Source organism: Penicillium alfredii (genome assembly GCF_028826965.1).
Source record: "Penicillium alfredii strain IBT 34128 chromosome Unknown utg000009l_segment0_segment0, whole genome shotgun sequence".
NCBI classification, from domain to species: Eukaryota; Fungi; Ascomycota; class Eurotiomycetes; order Eurotiales; family Aspergillaceae; genus Penicillium; species Penicillium alfredii.
The window spans coordinates 2222932-2239302 of record NW_026622706.1 but is presented as its reverse complement, the minus strand read 5'-3'; the positions used below and the strand labels follow the sequence as shown (position 1 = coordinate 2239302).

Below are 16371 nucleotides of genomic sequence, written 5' to 3'. Positions count from 1 at the left end.
AAGGCAATGTTCCCCGCTGTGGATTGTTCCATTTGAGTAGAAAACTCCGCGACCCACGCGGGGATTATTGCTTTTTCCTCGGATATGTCTCTATCAACCCGGCATGCATGCAATCCTCAGTGCCCTTGATCGATTCACGATGTCCCCTGATCCCCACAAGCGAAGCCGAGATGGGAGCTTCGTTGATGCGGTTGGCTGTTTCCCCGATTGAGGTCTTATAGTTACCCCTCCACGAATGGCAAGCGTGGATATATAAGTCGCGCCGTCTTCGCTCATCTGAAAACAATTTATTCTACTCTCAGTTTGTTTTTCTCTTGCAACCAGAAGAATTATCTCCCTTATCCCCAACATGGTCGCCATCCTCGCAGACCACCTCGCCGTCAACGACGGGCCCTTGACCTCTGAGAATGCCGCTCTCCTCCGCCCATCCGACCCAACCCTTCCCCTCGAGGAGCTCCGCAAACGATACGAAGAAGACGGCTACCTGTTCCTCAAGCAGGTCCTCCCACGCCAGGACGTCCTCGCCGCCCGCGACGAGTATTTCTCGTCGCTGGCCCCCACAGGCGTCCTGAAGCCCGGCACTGCGCCGGTCGAGGGTGTCTTCGACCCGGCCAAGAGCCACGAAGACTACCCGGGGATTGGAGCGGGGCACGCCGAGGGCAACGGAAAACCTGGCGGCGACCGAGCGGCGCAGTTCGTCGACCTCGCGCTTGAGGCGCACTACAAGGACTGGTATGCGGAGAAGTTTTGTAACCACCCCGCGCTGTTTGACTTTGTTGCGCAGTTCTCGGGCTGGGGCCAGGATACCCTGAGTCTGCGCCGTACTCTTCTGCGCAATAATATCCCCGGCTCGAAGCCCATTGGCGTGCACTATGATCAAATCTTCTTGCGCCATGGGGACCCCACTAGTGTCACGGCTTGGGTGCCTATGGGAGATATCAAGCTTAATGGCGGAGGCTTGATCTACCTGGAAAATGGTGAGTATTTTCAAATTCTAATTGTCTTCAGTGTGATTATTATGACGGCTAATGCTAACCTGACTTTGGATATACAGGTGACAAAGTCGGATTGGAGATGGAAGAGGCCTTTTTCAGAAAAGCCAAACAGGCGGGTCTGTCAGATGAGGAGGCCAGGTCTGCTTATAACTCGAACATGATGTCGACCGGGTTGCTCTCGGAGCGTCCGGCTGAGTTCGCCCAGGAACATGGCCGACGCTGGCTGGCGTCAGCCTACGAGGCAGGGGATGTTGTCTTACACAAACCTCATGCGGTACGTAATGATTTCGATCATAAAAATCTTCGTGGTACTAATTTTTCTCTCGGGAGATTCACGCATCTACTATCAACAATGACCCCGGCAATGTTATCCGCCTGGCAACGGACCTTCGGTTCTGCGACTCCTCGAAGCCATATGATAAGGTAAGGCTGAGGGCCCATATATGAGGTATATAATTTGCAGAGAATAAGGATTGCTAACAATACTTTACAGAGGTGGATGAACTTCTATCGCTTTAATGACGGTGTGTAAAAACAGGCCGTTCCTGAGAAGGTCGCCGGGTCGATATGATTTTTTTTTGTTTGTTTTAATCTCACATAGGAAGACCGTACAATTTTTGGGCTTTCAATACAAACCAAGTTGGCTGGATATACTGTCAGAGCTGTAGCACTCCTGAGGTGGGATGTTGTTAGGGCTGGAATCAAGGAGGCCTCGAAAACAAGCACAGCATGCAACCATGAGACAGTATCACCCGGCCATTCCAGAGTGGCTCAAAAAGAAACAGCCCTGTCTATCTCGGCACTATCATAATGACCTAGTTTGAGAGAATTTGATTCGCTGTCAGGTTGAGTTACTGGAATGTTGGGCTGTCGTTCCTGGTGATCAACACAGGGCAGACTCCCCCTAGATCCATGATCTCCCTTGTGTATACTGATGAATTAATTCTGCTGTCAGATGAAAATTTTGTTACGAGTCTATTTATGTGAGTATTGGATTGATGAGTGCTACTAGTCAATGGATTGGCACGACTCGAGAATACCTGTGTGGCTATTTCAAGATGTATCTATACAAGTTGTAAACATCGGCACTCGCCCACATTCCACATGATATCACACTGGAATTTCCAGAAACCCAGACAGCCAGACAGCCAGACAGCCAAACATATATGAAGCAGCGGTGGACCCCCCTGCGCGCGTCAAATTCTGGTGGATTTGTGTGTTTCCTGGGTCTCATCCTGATCTCCGAGATCAGCTACTGAGCACACAGCCTCCATCCAATCTTTATTTCCCCCAAAATGGCACCATTCACCTCCAGATACGTCTGGATGAACATATGGATGCTGGCTCTACTGGCCGCATCCACAATTCACGCACTCCCAATCCGCTTGGAAGAGGCAAGCGGTGCGATACAAGCTCGCTCGCCGGTACGCATAGACTAGACGGAGCTGTTGCATACAGATGGTCTTGCTAACTCCAACACAGAGAATCATCCCGGATGCCACCGAGTACATTTCGCACGTCGTCGCCTCGCTCGGCCTCTCGGAGCTTGATCCCAGTTCGTCTTCCACGCCAACCTCCACGCCTACGCCTAGTTCTACACCCACTCCTAGCTATACGTCTCTTCATAGTTCTACACCTACACCCAGTTCTACGTCCAGTTCTCACGCGACACCCACGCCCTCGATCAAGAACGAGCACAAGTCAGAGAATTACTACGAGCCGTCAGTCAACACCGAGAATGGCGGTGGCTACACGCACAATATCGAGCATGCAAACACCAACGAGAAGCCGATTGAGAATGTCCAGATCATGCCCGGGTGGGACAACAAGCATCAACTGACGGCGGAGGATGTTCCTCGGGTGATGGATGCCGTGTACAAGGAGCTGGCGCATCGCTTCCGCAACATGTTGGATAGCTCGGATGAGGTTGGGCTGTCGTGAAGAGAATATGGTATTGTCAGTAAACTGTCAGCGGTCGTCCGAGGTCAGGAGAACCAGTCTGTTTATCTCTTTGCTCTGGGCATAATTCTTCTATACTCTTCTATATTTATGTGATTTCTGGCTGGATTTGGGGTTTGGGGGGGGGGGGGGGGGGATTCATTTATTTGACGAATATATCTGAGATCTGCAATTCATGGACCTGCGAATCCCATTTGAAGTTGCCGCTCACGTCGATAGTTCGATGGCCTATCAGTGGCGACGATCCTCATGCCCCGCGTACCTCCGGTCAAAGTATCAATAATATTCGGCACTGATTTGGTCGAGATAGGAGGTCTAAAAACTGGTCTGATCTGTCTGCAGATTGCCTTGATCTCTGCAAATTGGAGACTTCCAAAACCACCCGAGGTGGTTAATGGAGTTAAGGGTGTCAGACCGAAAGTCACGGAAACCGAAAGTCACGGAGTTAAGGGCGGGGCCTCGCTTTCCGAGAAAGAGGATATATAAAGTTATCGCGGCGTCGTAATGGTCCCTTTGTTGCTCAAACAACATCGGAATAACTCCAACTCACCTCGAAATCAAACACAGCCATGCCTTCTCTCGTCGGCAAGGAGGTCGGCCACACTGGCTATGGCGCTATGAGTATGCCCTTGGCTCTCTCTCTCTCTCTCTTTTTTTTTTTTTTGGTTACGCGATAGTCGCAAGAATCCTTCTAATGCCATCCGCAGGGTTAACCTGGCACCACCAGCCACCGCCTGAGGACGTGTGCTTTGAAACACTCAACACGGCACTGGAATACGGCGCCAACTCCTGGAATGGCGGCGAGCTCTACGGCACTCCGGACTACAACTCGCTGCACTTGCTGAACAAATACTTCACCAAGTACCCAGAGAATGCGGCGAAGGTGGTTCTCAACATTAAAGGCGGATTGAAGGTCGGGCAGCTGATACCAGATGGCTCCGAGGCCAACATCCGCCGCAGCGTAGACGAGTGTCTGCGCCTACTGGACGGTAAAAAGAAAATCGATATCTTCGAGTGTGCTCGACAAGACCCCGCGTTCCCAGTCGAGCACACGGTGCGAGTCCTTGCGCAGTGTGTACGGGAGGGCAAGATTGGAGCAATTGGGCTGAGTGAGGTGGATGCGGAAACCATTCGGCGAGCGTAGGTCTCTCTCTCTCTCTGAGAAAAATGTTCATTGGGGGTGTCATTTCTACACAAGAGTCATTGTAACTGACTGCTCCTAGGCACAAGGTGCACCCCATTGCCTCTGTTGAGGTCGAGTTGTCACTGTGGGCTACTGAGATTCTCGACAACGATGTCGCCAAGACCTGTGCTGAGCTTAACATCCCCATTCTCGCCTATTCGCCTCTGGGCCGTGGCCTTCTGACAGGAATGACCTCCCTGGCTGAGGTCCCAGAGGGGGATATCCGCCGCCACATGTCCCGTTTCCAAGAAGCCAACTTCCAGCAGAACTTGAAACTCATGAACGAGGTCAACAGTCTGGCATCGCGCAAGGGTGTGGCTCCGGCCCAAATCGCATTGGGCTGGATTTTGAGTCTGAGTAACAGGCCTGGTATGCCCACCATTATGCCCATCCCGGGAGGCACTACCAAGGACAAGGTCATCCAGAACACCCAGGGCGTCCCGCTGCTTTCTGACTCTGAATTGGCCGAGGTGGATGCCATTCTGAAGGAGAACACAGTTGCGGGCACTCGACAACCGTGAGCAAGGATGGCATCGATACCTAGAAGGTCTAGTCGTTAGCTGTGGACTAGAAAGCATTATCATTTTTCTGATGACAAGAGTTCGTGTCCAGATCAGATCAAGTGTAGAAGAGTCAACATTCAATCTCACTGTGTGTTTAAAGCACAGGAGATTGTCGGAATTGCAGAATTCTTCTTGTTGTTCATCCTGAGAAGAGGGCGCAGCAAGTAGATGGGGAAGCTTACAATTGTCTCAGTCAGGGCACGATTGGAAATTTCTGGGAACTGTAGCGTCAGTATTGCTAATAGTCAGCTTGGGTTGATCATGGCCGTTGGTTTTGATGTGGACGAGAGGCAGAAGATTTGAAGGAAGAGAGAAAAAGAAAAACAAAAAAAAAGACAGTCGGAGGGAACGAACACGTGACCACCGCTCGACCCTCGCATCGTCGCGCGAGCTCTCACTTCGACATATCCAGCACACCCTTTTCCTGCTTCACCACGCAGCCCCTGCATCCAAAAATGGCTTCCAGAGACTCTCCTGGCTCCCCCCTTTCCTCTATTGGCACTGCTGATGAATCGGATCACGAATCCGTTAAGCATGAGAGTCGCGCGCACTCGCCATCAACTGCTAACATGCCTCCCTCGAAGCGCCGCCGCACAGGTGTAACCTCCTGGGACCGCCAGACACCTCTTTCCTCAGCCCAGGATCCCCAAGACGAGGTGCCTCCGCCACCTTCCCCGACAGGCTCGATCTCCTCTGATAGCTCCGGCGAAATCCCGAACTCACCCAGTGTCCTCGCGATACTAGGAGACGAGGACTATAGTGGGTGGTGTTATGACCAAGTAACCGTGTGCCGATGGGAGGGTTGTAGCGCCGGGGACCTGGGGAACATGGATGGGTTGGTGCAGCACATTCATAACGAACACATCGGGACCCGGCAGAAGCGGTACTCATGCGAGTGGTCTGACTGCACCCGCAAAGGACAAACGCACGCCAGCGCCTACGCTTTACGCGCCCACATGAGAAGCCACACTCGAGAAAAACCCTTCTATTGTATCCTGCCAGGTTAGTCTGACCCCCTCCCTCTATTTGGAGAGGGAGGGAGATGGTTACTTGAGTTCTTGCAGATCACTAATGACGGATCTACACAGAGTGCGACCGCAACTTCACCCGCTCTGACGCCCTGACCAAACATATGCGCTCCGTTCACGATATCGACTCTCTGCGCCCGGCCGATCTGAGCTCCAGGATCGCCGGCACCCCCGCGTCCAAGCCGCCACGCATCCGCCTGAAGCTGTCGCAGCCAGCCAAGGAACCCGGCATGGAACCAGACCAGGCGGGCGAGTCGGATGCTCCTCCCATAACCACCGCTGCGGATACTTCTGACCTCGACGACATGACCATGCCCGAGCTCGGCCCGGAGCTAGGCTTCGACGAGTACGAGCTTTCCTTGCCTCCGCGAGAGCTTTACCGTCTCCTCCAACGCCAGGTCTTCTGGGCCGAGCAAGAGTCCGCCAAGCTGCAGGCCGAGTGGGAGGAGATCCGCCCGAAGCGCGAACGCGCCTGGGTCGAGAAGGAAGCCATCCTGGATGACCTCATCGATGCCGAGCTGCGGCTCTTCAGCACCATGGTCGGCTCCACAGAAATCATTGCCCCGCCTGCCCCTGCCAACCTCTCATCCAACTTGGAAAAGCTCCAACACCAGCAGCGCCTGTTCCAGTTGCAGCAGGAGCAGCTGCAGGCCAAGTCTGCTGAGGCTGCTCAAGTCGATGGCGATGACGGTGCCTAGACCCAATCTCTGTGTCTTTCTCTTCTTTCTTTCTTTCTTTCTTTCTTTCTTTCTTTTTGTATGATTACCCATCTTCGGTCTCGTTCTTCTGTTTTCTGCTCGGCTTGATCTTCGGCGTTAATGGGGTTTGCTGAGAGCCTTGTTTTTCGGGTATCAATGGGAAGGCGACGGATGGGACAAATGGAATGTATGAATAGCATCGGCCTGTGTTTTGAGTGTATCTGTCTGGTCTAACAATGGCATTGTGAATATTAATGATCTCAATTACTCAACATGGCCTACGCTCGAAGCATTAGCCTCAAGGCAAGGCATACCGAAGGAAATCATAAGAAGCCTAGGTCCAATTCTCATGCATGATCTCAGTTCCATTCGTTCTAAACCAAAAAGAAGGGGAAAAAAGACAACAAAATGTCATAAATCTGCTCCCAACCAGCTAGATGATCTCGTCAAGATATAGGGGGCAAAATCACTCGACGCCGTGGTAGTCACTCCATAGGGTACATGTGCTGAGAAGAGAAAGACAGTAGAAATAAAAGATAATGAATAAAACAGAGAATTCAATGAGGGCAGGTCCACTGTGACCTCCCAAAATCAACAGCCAGAAGTAAAGCAAGAAACCAGACACCCAAGCGCGCCATGCAGAATATCATTCACTTGATATGGAAGTCATGTCCAAGGAAGAAACTTCTTTTCTGTGTTTTTTAGGGGTCGCGCAAATCATTTGACGCCTTTCGCAATGCTATGAAGCTCGTTGCATCCATATGTACCAAGAATAACAAAAGATAATTCACACTTCACTCCAACATTGAAAATTCAATGCTCCCAAGAGAGGCCAGGGCAGGTGTGAGCTACTTCCGTGTCCCCTAACGCGAGGGTAGGTCTTGGAAGTATCGACCGTCAAGAGTCGTATGAAAAAAAAGAAAAAAACAGCCCAAGCCGGCAGTCATCAAGCAGTGAAAGAAAAGTAACCCCAACCTAAGAGCACTTATATCCGTTATGCAAGAGAGAGGTCAGGGCTCCTGGGCTTAATTGCCGTTGGAAGCCTTCCTGGAAGCCTTGCTGGCTTCCATGACCTTCTCATACATCTGTTGAAGCTTGGAGCCACTCGCATCTTTGTTAGGCCAGTAATTGAGAGAGACATAATCCCTAGAATCGAAATTAGCACTCAGGTTATAAATAAGTCAATGGACAGAAACGAACCACAGGCGCCTTTCAAGCGATGGCATAGCATGCTCGCCTTCCAGTGTATGGTGGATGAACTCGCCAATTTTTACAAGGGTGTTGCGGAGCTTCTGGGCTCGCTCAGCTTTGTTTGGATAGTTTTTGGCCGTGATCATCGACACCTCCTTTAGGTTCATCACAATCGGCTTGAAAAACATGAAAGCCATGTCCTCCTTGCTGGACCCTCCATTTTCATGCCCTTTGCGACGGCGGAGTTCCTCGTTGGACGCATCAGACAGCCGGTGACGCGGACGATCCAGATCATGGCCGGACTTCGGTCGATTATCATGACTCGGGGTGTGGTGGCGATCGGCCCCATCCCGACTACCGTGTGTGTGTGAGCGCCCTCGGGCACGATCAACCTCGCGGTGCCCTTTGCGAGAGCCGGAGGGTGCAGGGGACGCAGAGACGCTGCCGCCGGCGGAAACTCGTGAATTTCGCTTGTTGTTGCGATGGTGGTTCTCCACGGCCTTTCTGGCAGTTACGTTACTACCATTGCTGAACTTGTTCCTCAGAACTGACAGAAGATATTCGGCCCGTCGCACAAGATGAACGGCGCCAGGAGACTTGGTGGCCTTCTGTTCAGTTTGAGCACGCTGGGTTTTTCTTTCCACCCGGTGTTCCTCCAAAAAGAATTTATCACCAAGGCCCAGGTCTGTGTCATCACGAATCTGCGTCCAGGCACCAAACCCATGACGCGCGATGCCAACCAGAAGCATTCCATCTTCACGAGCGCCCCAAGAACAACTGTAATCGGCCAGCTTGGTAGCTTCCGGAAGACGGAAGTTTTTGAAATCAGCCACCGAACTGGTAATCTTTCGGACCAAGCGCATATCGGGTGGACGTTCCACGATAGTGAATGCATTAAGCCGCTTGACACCGTGATGGTCGAACAGGACTGCTTTCTGCTCCTTTTTCGTAAGATTCTTGCCTGATAGCTTGAGGTTCTCCAGTTGAGCGGCATTTTCGTCAACGAGGGCAGCGGCCTTGTCCGTGATCTCGCTAAGAGCCACCCGGACAGTTTCCCGGTCACGCTTTAGTAGTCTGGCATCTTCCAGAATGAGGTCTTCACAGTCGGTCATATCGCCGAATCGAAGGAACGCCCGAGAAAGTGAGCGGTATTCTTTTTCGCTGAGTGGACGTTTCGGGTCCAACGATCCATTGTCCAAGTCCTCGCCATCCTCAATGGCGACTTGGGTTCTCGCTTGGCGCTTTGCCTTTCGCTCCTCTCGTGCATCAATCGAGTCTGAAGGCGCCTGGCGTTTGCGAGGTCGATTCTGTTCAATGACTTCGGCGAGATAGACATCATCCGCTTTACGCTTCTCCTCTGCTTTGAGCTCCTCGAGTTGGTCCTTGGGGATGATGTCGTCCCAGCTGAGATCATCAACCTTGATGTCAACAAAGTCGAACGCCTTCAAAAACTCCTCGCCACCGTCAGCTTGGATCTGTTCTGTCTCTTCTGTGTGATGTAACTCGGCATTCGCAAGGACAGAATCGATATCAAGTTGCTCAAGCTTCTTCTGGTTGTCGGTCTGCTCGAACATCTTCTGGCCACGGCGCTTGAGGATCCGCGAAATGTCATCGGTAGAGTTGGGTTCATTAACCACTCGAGCCATCTTGTTTTGCATTTCCGATGCTTCTTTGTCGGTGACACCGCGCTGGATGGTAATGAATTCAAGAAGAAGCTTATTACGAGCTCTTTCGATGACTTCTTCTTCAATTGTGTCTTTCGAGACAAGGCGGTATACGCTGACAGGCCTTGTTTGTCCAATTCGATGAGCTCGTGCCATGGCCTGCAAGTCGGCTTGAGGATTCCAGTCCGAATCGAACAAAACTACTGTGTCCGCAGTCATCAGGTTGATTCCGAGACCACCAGCTCGAGTAGAAAGAAGGAACGCAAAGTCGGTACTTTCGGGGGCATTGTAATGTTCGATAGCCAAGCGACGAGAAGCAGAGGGAATGGTTCCATCCAACCGCTGATACTTGTACCCGCGGTATTCCATGTATTCGCTTAGGATGTTGAGCATGCCAACCATCTGGCAGAATATTAGAACACGATGACCATCACCTCTCAATTTGCGAAGGAGCTGGTCAAGTAGCATCATCTTTCCGCTGCTGGTGATCATGGAGCGAAGAATGTCTTCACGGCGAGTACTTCCTTCCAGTATCTTGACCTCTGCATTGGGGAACATGAAGGGATGGTTGCTAGCTTTCTTCAACTCCATCATGATATTCAGAAGTGACTGCTTCATTCCCTTGGCGCCATCGTTCAGCGCAGCGTAATTCTTGGTTAAAATGTTTTTGTAGTACTCGAGCTGGACATCAGAGAGCTCGACTCGAATGATCTTTTCAGTCTTCGGTGGAAGATCAGACTCGACCTTCGATTTAGTCCGTCGCAACATGAAGGGTTGGATGGCATCAGTCAGCTCGGCGAGTTTCTGCGACGCCGCCTCAGCATTGAGATCCATGTCAACATCAACCTCAATCAGGCCGGGATTGAGGAAGTCCATCAACGATGATAACTCCGCAAGATTGTTCTGAATCGGAGTGCCGGTGATCAAGAGACGAGCTTGACATTTCCATTCCACCAACTTGACGTACAGCTGAGAGTCGCGATTTTTTAGTCGATGAGCTTCGTCAACTGCCATGAACTGCCATTTAAACTGGCCGAGAAACGGCGAGTCATTCATGGCATACTCATAGGTCGTCAATAAGACATGGAATTTTGGTCGCTTGGGGTTCCCATCCACCATCAACTCGTAGTCACGAAGGACAGCGCGTGCCCTTTCGCTGCCGTTGTAGACCACGTAATTCAGATCCGGCGTCCATGTGTCAAATGTCTCAGCCCATGCTGGCATGGTTGATAAGGGAACGATGACAATGAATGGTCCTTGTTGCCGTCGGACATGACGAAGCCAATTTATGAACGAAACAGTCTGCACCGTTTTCCCTAATCCCATTTCGTCTGCCAGGACCACATTGCGATCTCTCACCCAATTGAAAGCCAAAAAGTTGAGGCCTTTGACCTGGAAGTCCTTGAGCTCCCCGTTCTGCAGGAAGCTGGGCGAGTTATGAATGGGTTCAAATGACTTGCGTGTGGCCAGATTCGTTTCCATTTTATCAGAGACAGGATGGCGAGCGGAGCGATCCAAAAATCGGTCAATCTCACACTGTGCAATATCGCTGACCAACTCCTCCGGCTCCCATGTGCACGAATCGTAAAATAGGCGTTTCCATTTGACGAGGTATTCAGTCGTGCCATCTTCGCCTTCACGTACACCAATGACACGCTCGACATTTTTGTAGTCTTCGATTGCCTCGACATCTCGTTCGCGATCAAGGTTCCACTTTTCCCGGTCTTCAGGAGGAACATCTGGATCATGCTGCAGGCGGATGTCCTCATTGAGCACCTTTCGGACATAATTGTCAACGCGACGCGTGCTGCGATAGTTGACAAGGTAATCATTCGACTCCCATGTTGCATGATAATGTGATTTGTCTTGCCACTTTATGTAAAACTCAAAGTCGTGCCGATCGACATCAGGGTTTTCGGGGTCCACGCCTTCCCTGAGGCGATGGTTGAGAACGACGTCGACAGCAGGGCGGTTATCCTCAACTGGATTGTCCACCCAGTAGTTTTGTCCAAGATCTTCCGCTTCATCCTCGAACATTGAGTCATCATCATCCTCGTTGTAGGTTGGGACCTTGGAAGCGTTTCTGGTAGAGAAGCGAACCTCGCTAAACGAGGGCTCCAAGCCTGCAGCTTGCTCAAGGCGGCGCCGCCTCGCCTTGCTAGCACGAGCGCTTTTCCCGCCATATTCATCACTATCGGATTCAGAAAGCGACGTCACAGTACCCGACCGCGAGGCCTTGGAGGGTTGCTGTGATGGTTCTTTGCGCCGACGCTTGGAACGCGGTGCAACAACGTCGGACTCTGAATCGGAGGAGTCGGCGAGGCGGCGCGTTGGGCGCGCTCGACCGCTGCGTCGTAGCCCATACAAATCAGGGTTCTGTCTCATGAACTCGGTTTCATCCAGCGGCGACGATTTGCGCTTCATGCCGTGGTCGGGGTAGGACGATGAAAAATCTTCAGGGCCGGACACATTGCTCTCGTCGCCACTGTTCTCACCCACGGCATCTCCATCTTCTCCATCGGAATGAGACGCGACCTCATACGACTCGTCCGCAGCATCGGGTTCGGGAGAGGACTCGGTAACGGGATGGGACTCAGCGGGCTCAGACGGACTGCTTTCTTGCTTCGTGGCCACGTAGCCTTCGGTCCCAGCGTCGCCAGGTACAGGCAATCGATGATTACCATTTGGCATTGTCGAAGAGGACGGAGGTTCTTGAGCAGATGGGATCACCATGCTAGAGGCTATGACGGAGGGGCAGTCAGCATTGAAGCTCAATTGCAGCGTGCGCGAGTGTACAAGAAAGAGTAGTCAATAAAACAGCAATACGCGACTCTAATCGCAATAAAATCAAGCTTCAATGGGCATGATTCAGAGCAAGACATGTAGTTTGATGGGGTTAAATGTTTTTTGATGACGGGTGGGATGGACGCGGCCGTGACTGGAGATGGAGCAACAAGGCTGGCACACACAACCAGACTCGGCAAGGAGAATAGCATTCATTTCAGACCACCCAAGCGCAAAATATCCTCGATCTGAAAATATAGAGAAATCCCGAGGTTCTGGCAGTGGGTCGAGAAGCGCGAAGTACCCCGGTAACCGGTCGGAAGCCAGGTTGATAGATTTAGATAAGAAAATGAATAATCACTTACACTCCATAGCGTGGTGACCCCGCAATCGGGGAGACTATGGTATCAATGTGGGAAAGAAATGGTGGGTGGGAGCCGAAGCGTTATGGGCTGGGTGTGGAAGAGGAGACGAGACTTGAGGAAGAAGAGTTGGGGAGCGGATTGATTCGGTTTGGTTTGGTGCAAGGATCGGCAGGCGCCTCAGCCGTCAGGCACAAACTGTCCTGACGGGCGGACTCGCTTGGAGATCATGTGACTCCGGCTGTACGGTTTCTCCGAGGAAAATTTAGAAAGCCAATCAGCGCGTCGATAAATAATTTTCGGCCTCAGGCAAGACAGCCCACAATCCCAAAGAAACAGGCATTGAATTCTACCCCTCCATTGAGATTGTTTCTTTCGCCCTATCAGCCAGCTCGAGTCTGCGCAGAATCTTTGGTGCTTTTTTCGCGCCCCGTTGATTTAGCTGCGGCGGTCTTTTCTTCTTCTCTTTCCCGTCGATTCGACGACATCCTTCCACAAGAAAAAGACCTAAGAACATTGTTGCCCGAATACGTGACAGGTTCTTTGAACTAAATCTGCCGCCATGACTGACAAGCTGACGCGGTATGTCTTCGAAATACTTTCCACATTGAACTGCACGCCTCTAATAGTCTTTTTTTTTGTTCTACAGTATTGCGATTGTCAACAGTGACAAGGTTCGTCACGAGTCCCCCCGCTGAGCACGCTTGCTCGCTCCGACTGCTTTTCCCGAGTCTGGCTGACACGAAACCTCTCCGATCTACAGTGCAAACCGAAGGTATGGATATTGGCTATATTCTGGGGATACTCGTTGAGACTAAGTTGTTTAGAAATGCCGTCAAGAGTGCAAGAAGTCGTGCCCTGTGGTCCGCACGGGTAAGCTGTGCATTGAGGTCGCCCCCGACTCTAAGATCGCCTTCATCTCCGAGCGGCTGTGTATTGGTTGTGGTATCTGTCCCAAAAAGTGTCCTTTCGGTGCGATTCACATCATCAACTTGCCCACCAACCTGGAGACCCAAGTTACGCACCGTTATTCGGCCAACAGTTTCAAGCTTCACCGTCTGCCCATGCCACGTCCCGGCCAGGTCCTGGGTCTTGTCGGAACCAACGGTATTGGCAAAAGTACGGCATTGAAGATTCTTAGCGGCAAATTGAAGCCCAATTTGGGCCGCTATGAAAACCCGCCTGATTGGGAGGAGATCCTGAAGTACTTCCGTGGTTCGGAATTGCAGAGTAAGTAGCACTTGCTCAGCATGAGACCAACATAGTCTTAACCAATCGAATAGACTACTTCACCAAGGTTCTCGAAGACGATCTGAAGGCTGTTGTGAAGCCTCAGTATGTCGATCAGATCCCGCGAGCCGTGAAGGGGCCTGTCCAGCAGGTGCAGGAGCTCATCAAGTCGCGTGTGCAATTGGACAACCTGGATGAAATCATGGACGTTCTCGGTACGAAGAAATTCATGTCTTCTCAGTCCATGGACGTGTGCTTATCATTTCACAGAGCTGAGGCAGGTTGCGACCCGTGATATTAGCCAGCTTTCCGGTGGTGAACTGCAGCGTTTTGCCATCGGTCTTGTCTGTGTGCAAAAGGCCGACGTGTAAGTGGATATTCAGTAGCACTAGTTCGTCGGTTTCGGTCTAACGGCGTCTCTTCCAGGTACATGTTTGACGAGCCTTCGTCTTATCTTGATGTCAAGCAGCGTCTGGCTGCTGCCCGAACTATCCGAGGTCTTCTACGCCCCGATGACTATGTCATTGTTGTTGAGCACGATTTGTCTGTTCTGGATTATCTTTCTGACTTCATTTGCGTGCTTTACGGCCGCCCTGCTGTCTATGGTGTCGTGACTCTACCCTCCTCCGTTCGTGAAGGTATCAACATCTTCCTTGACGGTCACATCCCCACGGAGAACCTTCGATTCCGAGAGGAGTCTCTTACCTTCCGTCTTACGGAAGCTGGTGATGACTTTATCGCGGACAGGGGTCGTGCCTTCAGCTATCCTTCGATGGAGAAGACTCTCGGCAACTTCCATCTCCGAGTCGATTCCGGAAGGTTCACTGACTCCGAAATTGTCGTCATGATGGGTGAGAATGGAACGGGAAAGACTACTTTCTGTCGTATGATGGCTGGTGCCGAGAAGCCGGACGGCACCGTTTCTGTTCCCAAGATGAACATCAGCATGAAGCCTCAGAAGATTACCCCCAAGTTCCAGGGCACCGTGCGCCAACTTTTCTTCAAGCGTATCAAGGCCGCTTTCCTGTCCCCGCAATTCCAGACTGATGTCTACAAGCCTCTGCGAATGGACGATTTCATCGACCAGGAAGTTCAGAACCTGTCCGGTGGTGAATTGCAGCGCGTTGCCATCGTCTTGGCTCTGGGTATGCCCGCTGATATCTACCTGATTGACGAGCCCAGTGCCTATTTGGACTCCGAGCAGCGTATTGTGGCTGCCCGCGTGATCAAGCGGTTCATCATGCACACTAAGAAGACCGCTTTCATTGTCGAGCACGATTTCATCATGGCAACCTACCTGGCTGACCGTGTCATCGTCTTCGATGGCAAGCCGTCCGTGGATGCGCGCGCCAACACCCCCGAGTCTCTGATCACTGGATGCAACAGGTTCCTCAAGAGCTTGGATGTCACGTTCCGTCGTGACCCCAACAGCTACCGCCCTCGTATCAACAAGTACCAGAGTCAGATGGACCAGGAGCAGAAGTTGAACGGCAACTTCGTAAGTAACCGAATCATTTCCCCGATGATACCATGCTTGTGCTAACTTTTGTCGCGAATAGTACTTCCTGGAAGAAGAGAGTTAAAAAGGGCGTTTTTCATGAGCATTACCGCCGTCGTCACGATCGTGATGACCGCGATTTCGACCAGCGGCGCAATGGGCGCCGCGGCAACAGGAAAATCATGTGGTTAATGGCGTTCCCCGGCGTTTTCGGAGCCTCGGCGGTCCAGGGCAAAAGCCGCCGTCGTCGCCGTGGGCTTGGAGCCGGCGACGAGGACAGTTCTTCGGAGGATGACGAGGACGAGGATGATGACTCTGGCGGCGACGACCACCCTGGTTAGAAGGCAGTGGCCTGCCTCATACACATACCTGCCAGCCTCATACGTTCGTCTTGTATCCTCCAAAAAAAATCACCGGTCATCTATCAAGATATGTCAAGAGTCTCGCCTTGCGACCTGCCCTATTGAGCTCCGGTCTTCGATCAGCATATCCAGAGATTTATTTCTGGCACCCGGATAGGAACATTTATGTCTCCGGATCTTTCATCAATCCTCTTTGATTCTTAGTGCGGGGGGGGTCTTGTTCCATTGGAGTTCTTTCTTTTATTTCAATGCTGGGTCCAAAACAAAAGCTCTTCCATGACTTTACGATCGGTATAAAAATGGCTTTTTTGGGGGTATGATCATTCCGGGCTGAGGGATGGCATGAGGATGGGGCCCTGCTGAAAAGCTACTGGGTTTGATGTGCTTTCTCTCTACTGATCGCATCAATGCTTGTTCCTAGAATTTATTCTCTGTCTGGTTTTCAAGTTCATGTTTTATTGTTCCGATGCACATTGTCTAAAATATAGTTCCCCTTTCCAGCCGAACAGATGGACCACTCGATGTTTAGTAGATTCGACTCTCTTGCGGGGTCACTAGATCCATAGTAATATTCCCTCGACGTAAGCCATCTCGCAGAAATTGTGGCAGTCCCTTCGGCCATGGGTGGCCAACTCGATTGCCCGGTAGCAACACCCGCTACCAAGAAGCTCAATATGGAGACGAATCATGAACAGCAACCACCCCTTTTCGATGACATCAATCCCAAGTTAGCTGCTGTCTCATGATCTCTTTTCTAAATAAAATTAATTAATTAATTCCTGCAAACTATATAAATGGAATGGGTGGCAGCTTAATGAGCTGGATGGCAAACCCCAGAAATACAAGGCAAATAT

General features: G+C 51.4%; 6 protein-coding genes across 6 annotated transcripts; 5 read left to right on the top strand and 1 right to left on the bottom strand.

Moving 5' to 3' along the window:
- Nucleotides 1–349: 349 nt before the first annotated feature.
- Nucleotides 350–1527, top strand: NUU61_006752 (uncharacterized protein; the record flags this gene model as incomplete). Its single annotated transcript, XM_056657279.1, has 4 exons — nucleotides 350–977; nucleotides 1055–1269; nucleotides 1326–1418; nucleotides 1489–1527. The coding sequence occupies 4 exons, from the start codon at nucleotides 350–352 to the stop codon at nucleotides 1525–1527; spliced, it is 975 nt and encodes a 324-aa protein (XP_056510079.1).
- A 763-nt stretch (nucleotides 1528–2290) lies between these two features.
- NUU61_006751 (uncharacterized protein) lies at nucleotides 2291–2936 on the top strand (the record flags this gene model as incomplete). Its single annotated transcript, XM_056657278.1, has 2 exons — nucleotides 2291–2419; nucleotides 2478–2936. The coding sequence occupies 2 exons, from the start codon at nucleotides 2291–2293 to the stop codon at nucleotides 2934–2936; spliced, it is 588 nt and encodes a 195-aa protein (XP_056510078.1).
- A 587-nt stretch (nucleotides 2937–3523) lies between these two features.
- Nucleotides 3524–4658, top strand: NUU61_006750 (aldo/keto reductase family protein; the record flags this gene model as incomplete). Its single annotated transcript, XM_056657277.1, has 3 exons — nucleotides 3524–3575; nucleotides 3662–4094; nucleotides 4178–4658. The coding sequence occupies 3 exons, from the start codon at nucleotides 3524–3526 to the stop codon at nucleotides 4656–4658; spliced, it is 966 nt and encodes a 321-aa protein (XP_056510077.1).
- Nucleotides 4659–5155: 497 nt separating this feature from the next.
- Nucleotides 5156–6426, top strand: NUU61_006749 (C2H2-type zinc finger protein; the record flags this gene model as incomplete). Its single annotated transcript, XM_056657276.1, has 2 exons — nucleotides 5156–5702; nucleotides 5789–6426. 2 exons carry the CDS (start codon nucleotides 5156–5158, stop codon nucleotides 6424–6426), a joined length of 1185 nt encoding a protein of 394 aa, XP_056510076.1.
- Nucleotides 6427–7451: 1025 nt separating this feature from the next.
- On the bottom strand, nucleotides 7452–11972 carry NUU61_006748 (chromatin-remodeling ATPase CHD1; the record flags this gene model as incomplete). The annotated part of the gene is made up of 2 exons (XM_056657275.1): nucleotides 7452–7572; nucleotides 7627–11972. The coding sequence occupies 2 exons, from the start codon at nucleotides 11970–11972 to the stop codon at nucleotides 7452–7454; spliced, it is 4467 nt and encodes a 1488-aa protein (XP_056510075.1).
- Nucleotides 11973–12989: 1017 nt separating this feature from the next.
- NUU61_006747 (ATP-binding cassette domain-containing protein) lies at nucleotides 12990–15496 on the top strand (the record flags this gene model as incomplete). Its single annotated transcript, XM_056657274.1, has 8 exons — nucleotides 12990–13009; nucleotides 13077–13101; nucleotides 13191–13202; nucleotides 13255–13657; nucleotides 13711–13872; nucleotides 13928–14024; nucleotides 14084–15155; nucleotides 15230–15496. The coding sequence occupies 8 exons, from the start codon at nucleotides 12990–12992 to the stop codon at nucleotides 15494–15496; spliced, it is 2058 nt and encodes a 685-aa protein (XP_056510074.1).
- Between the last annotated feature and the right edge of the window lie 875 nt (nucleotides 15497–16371).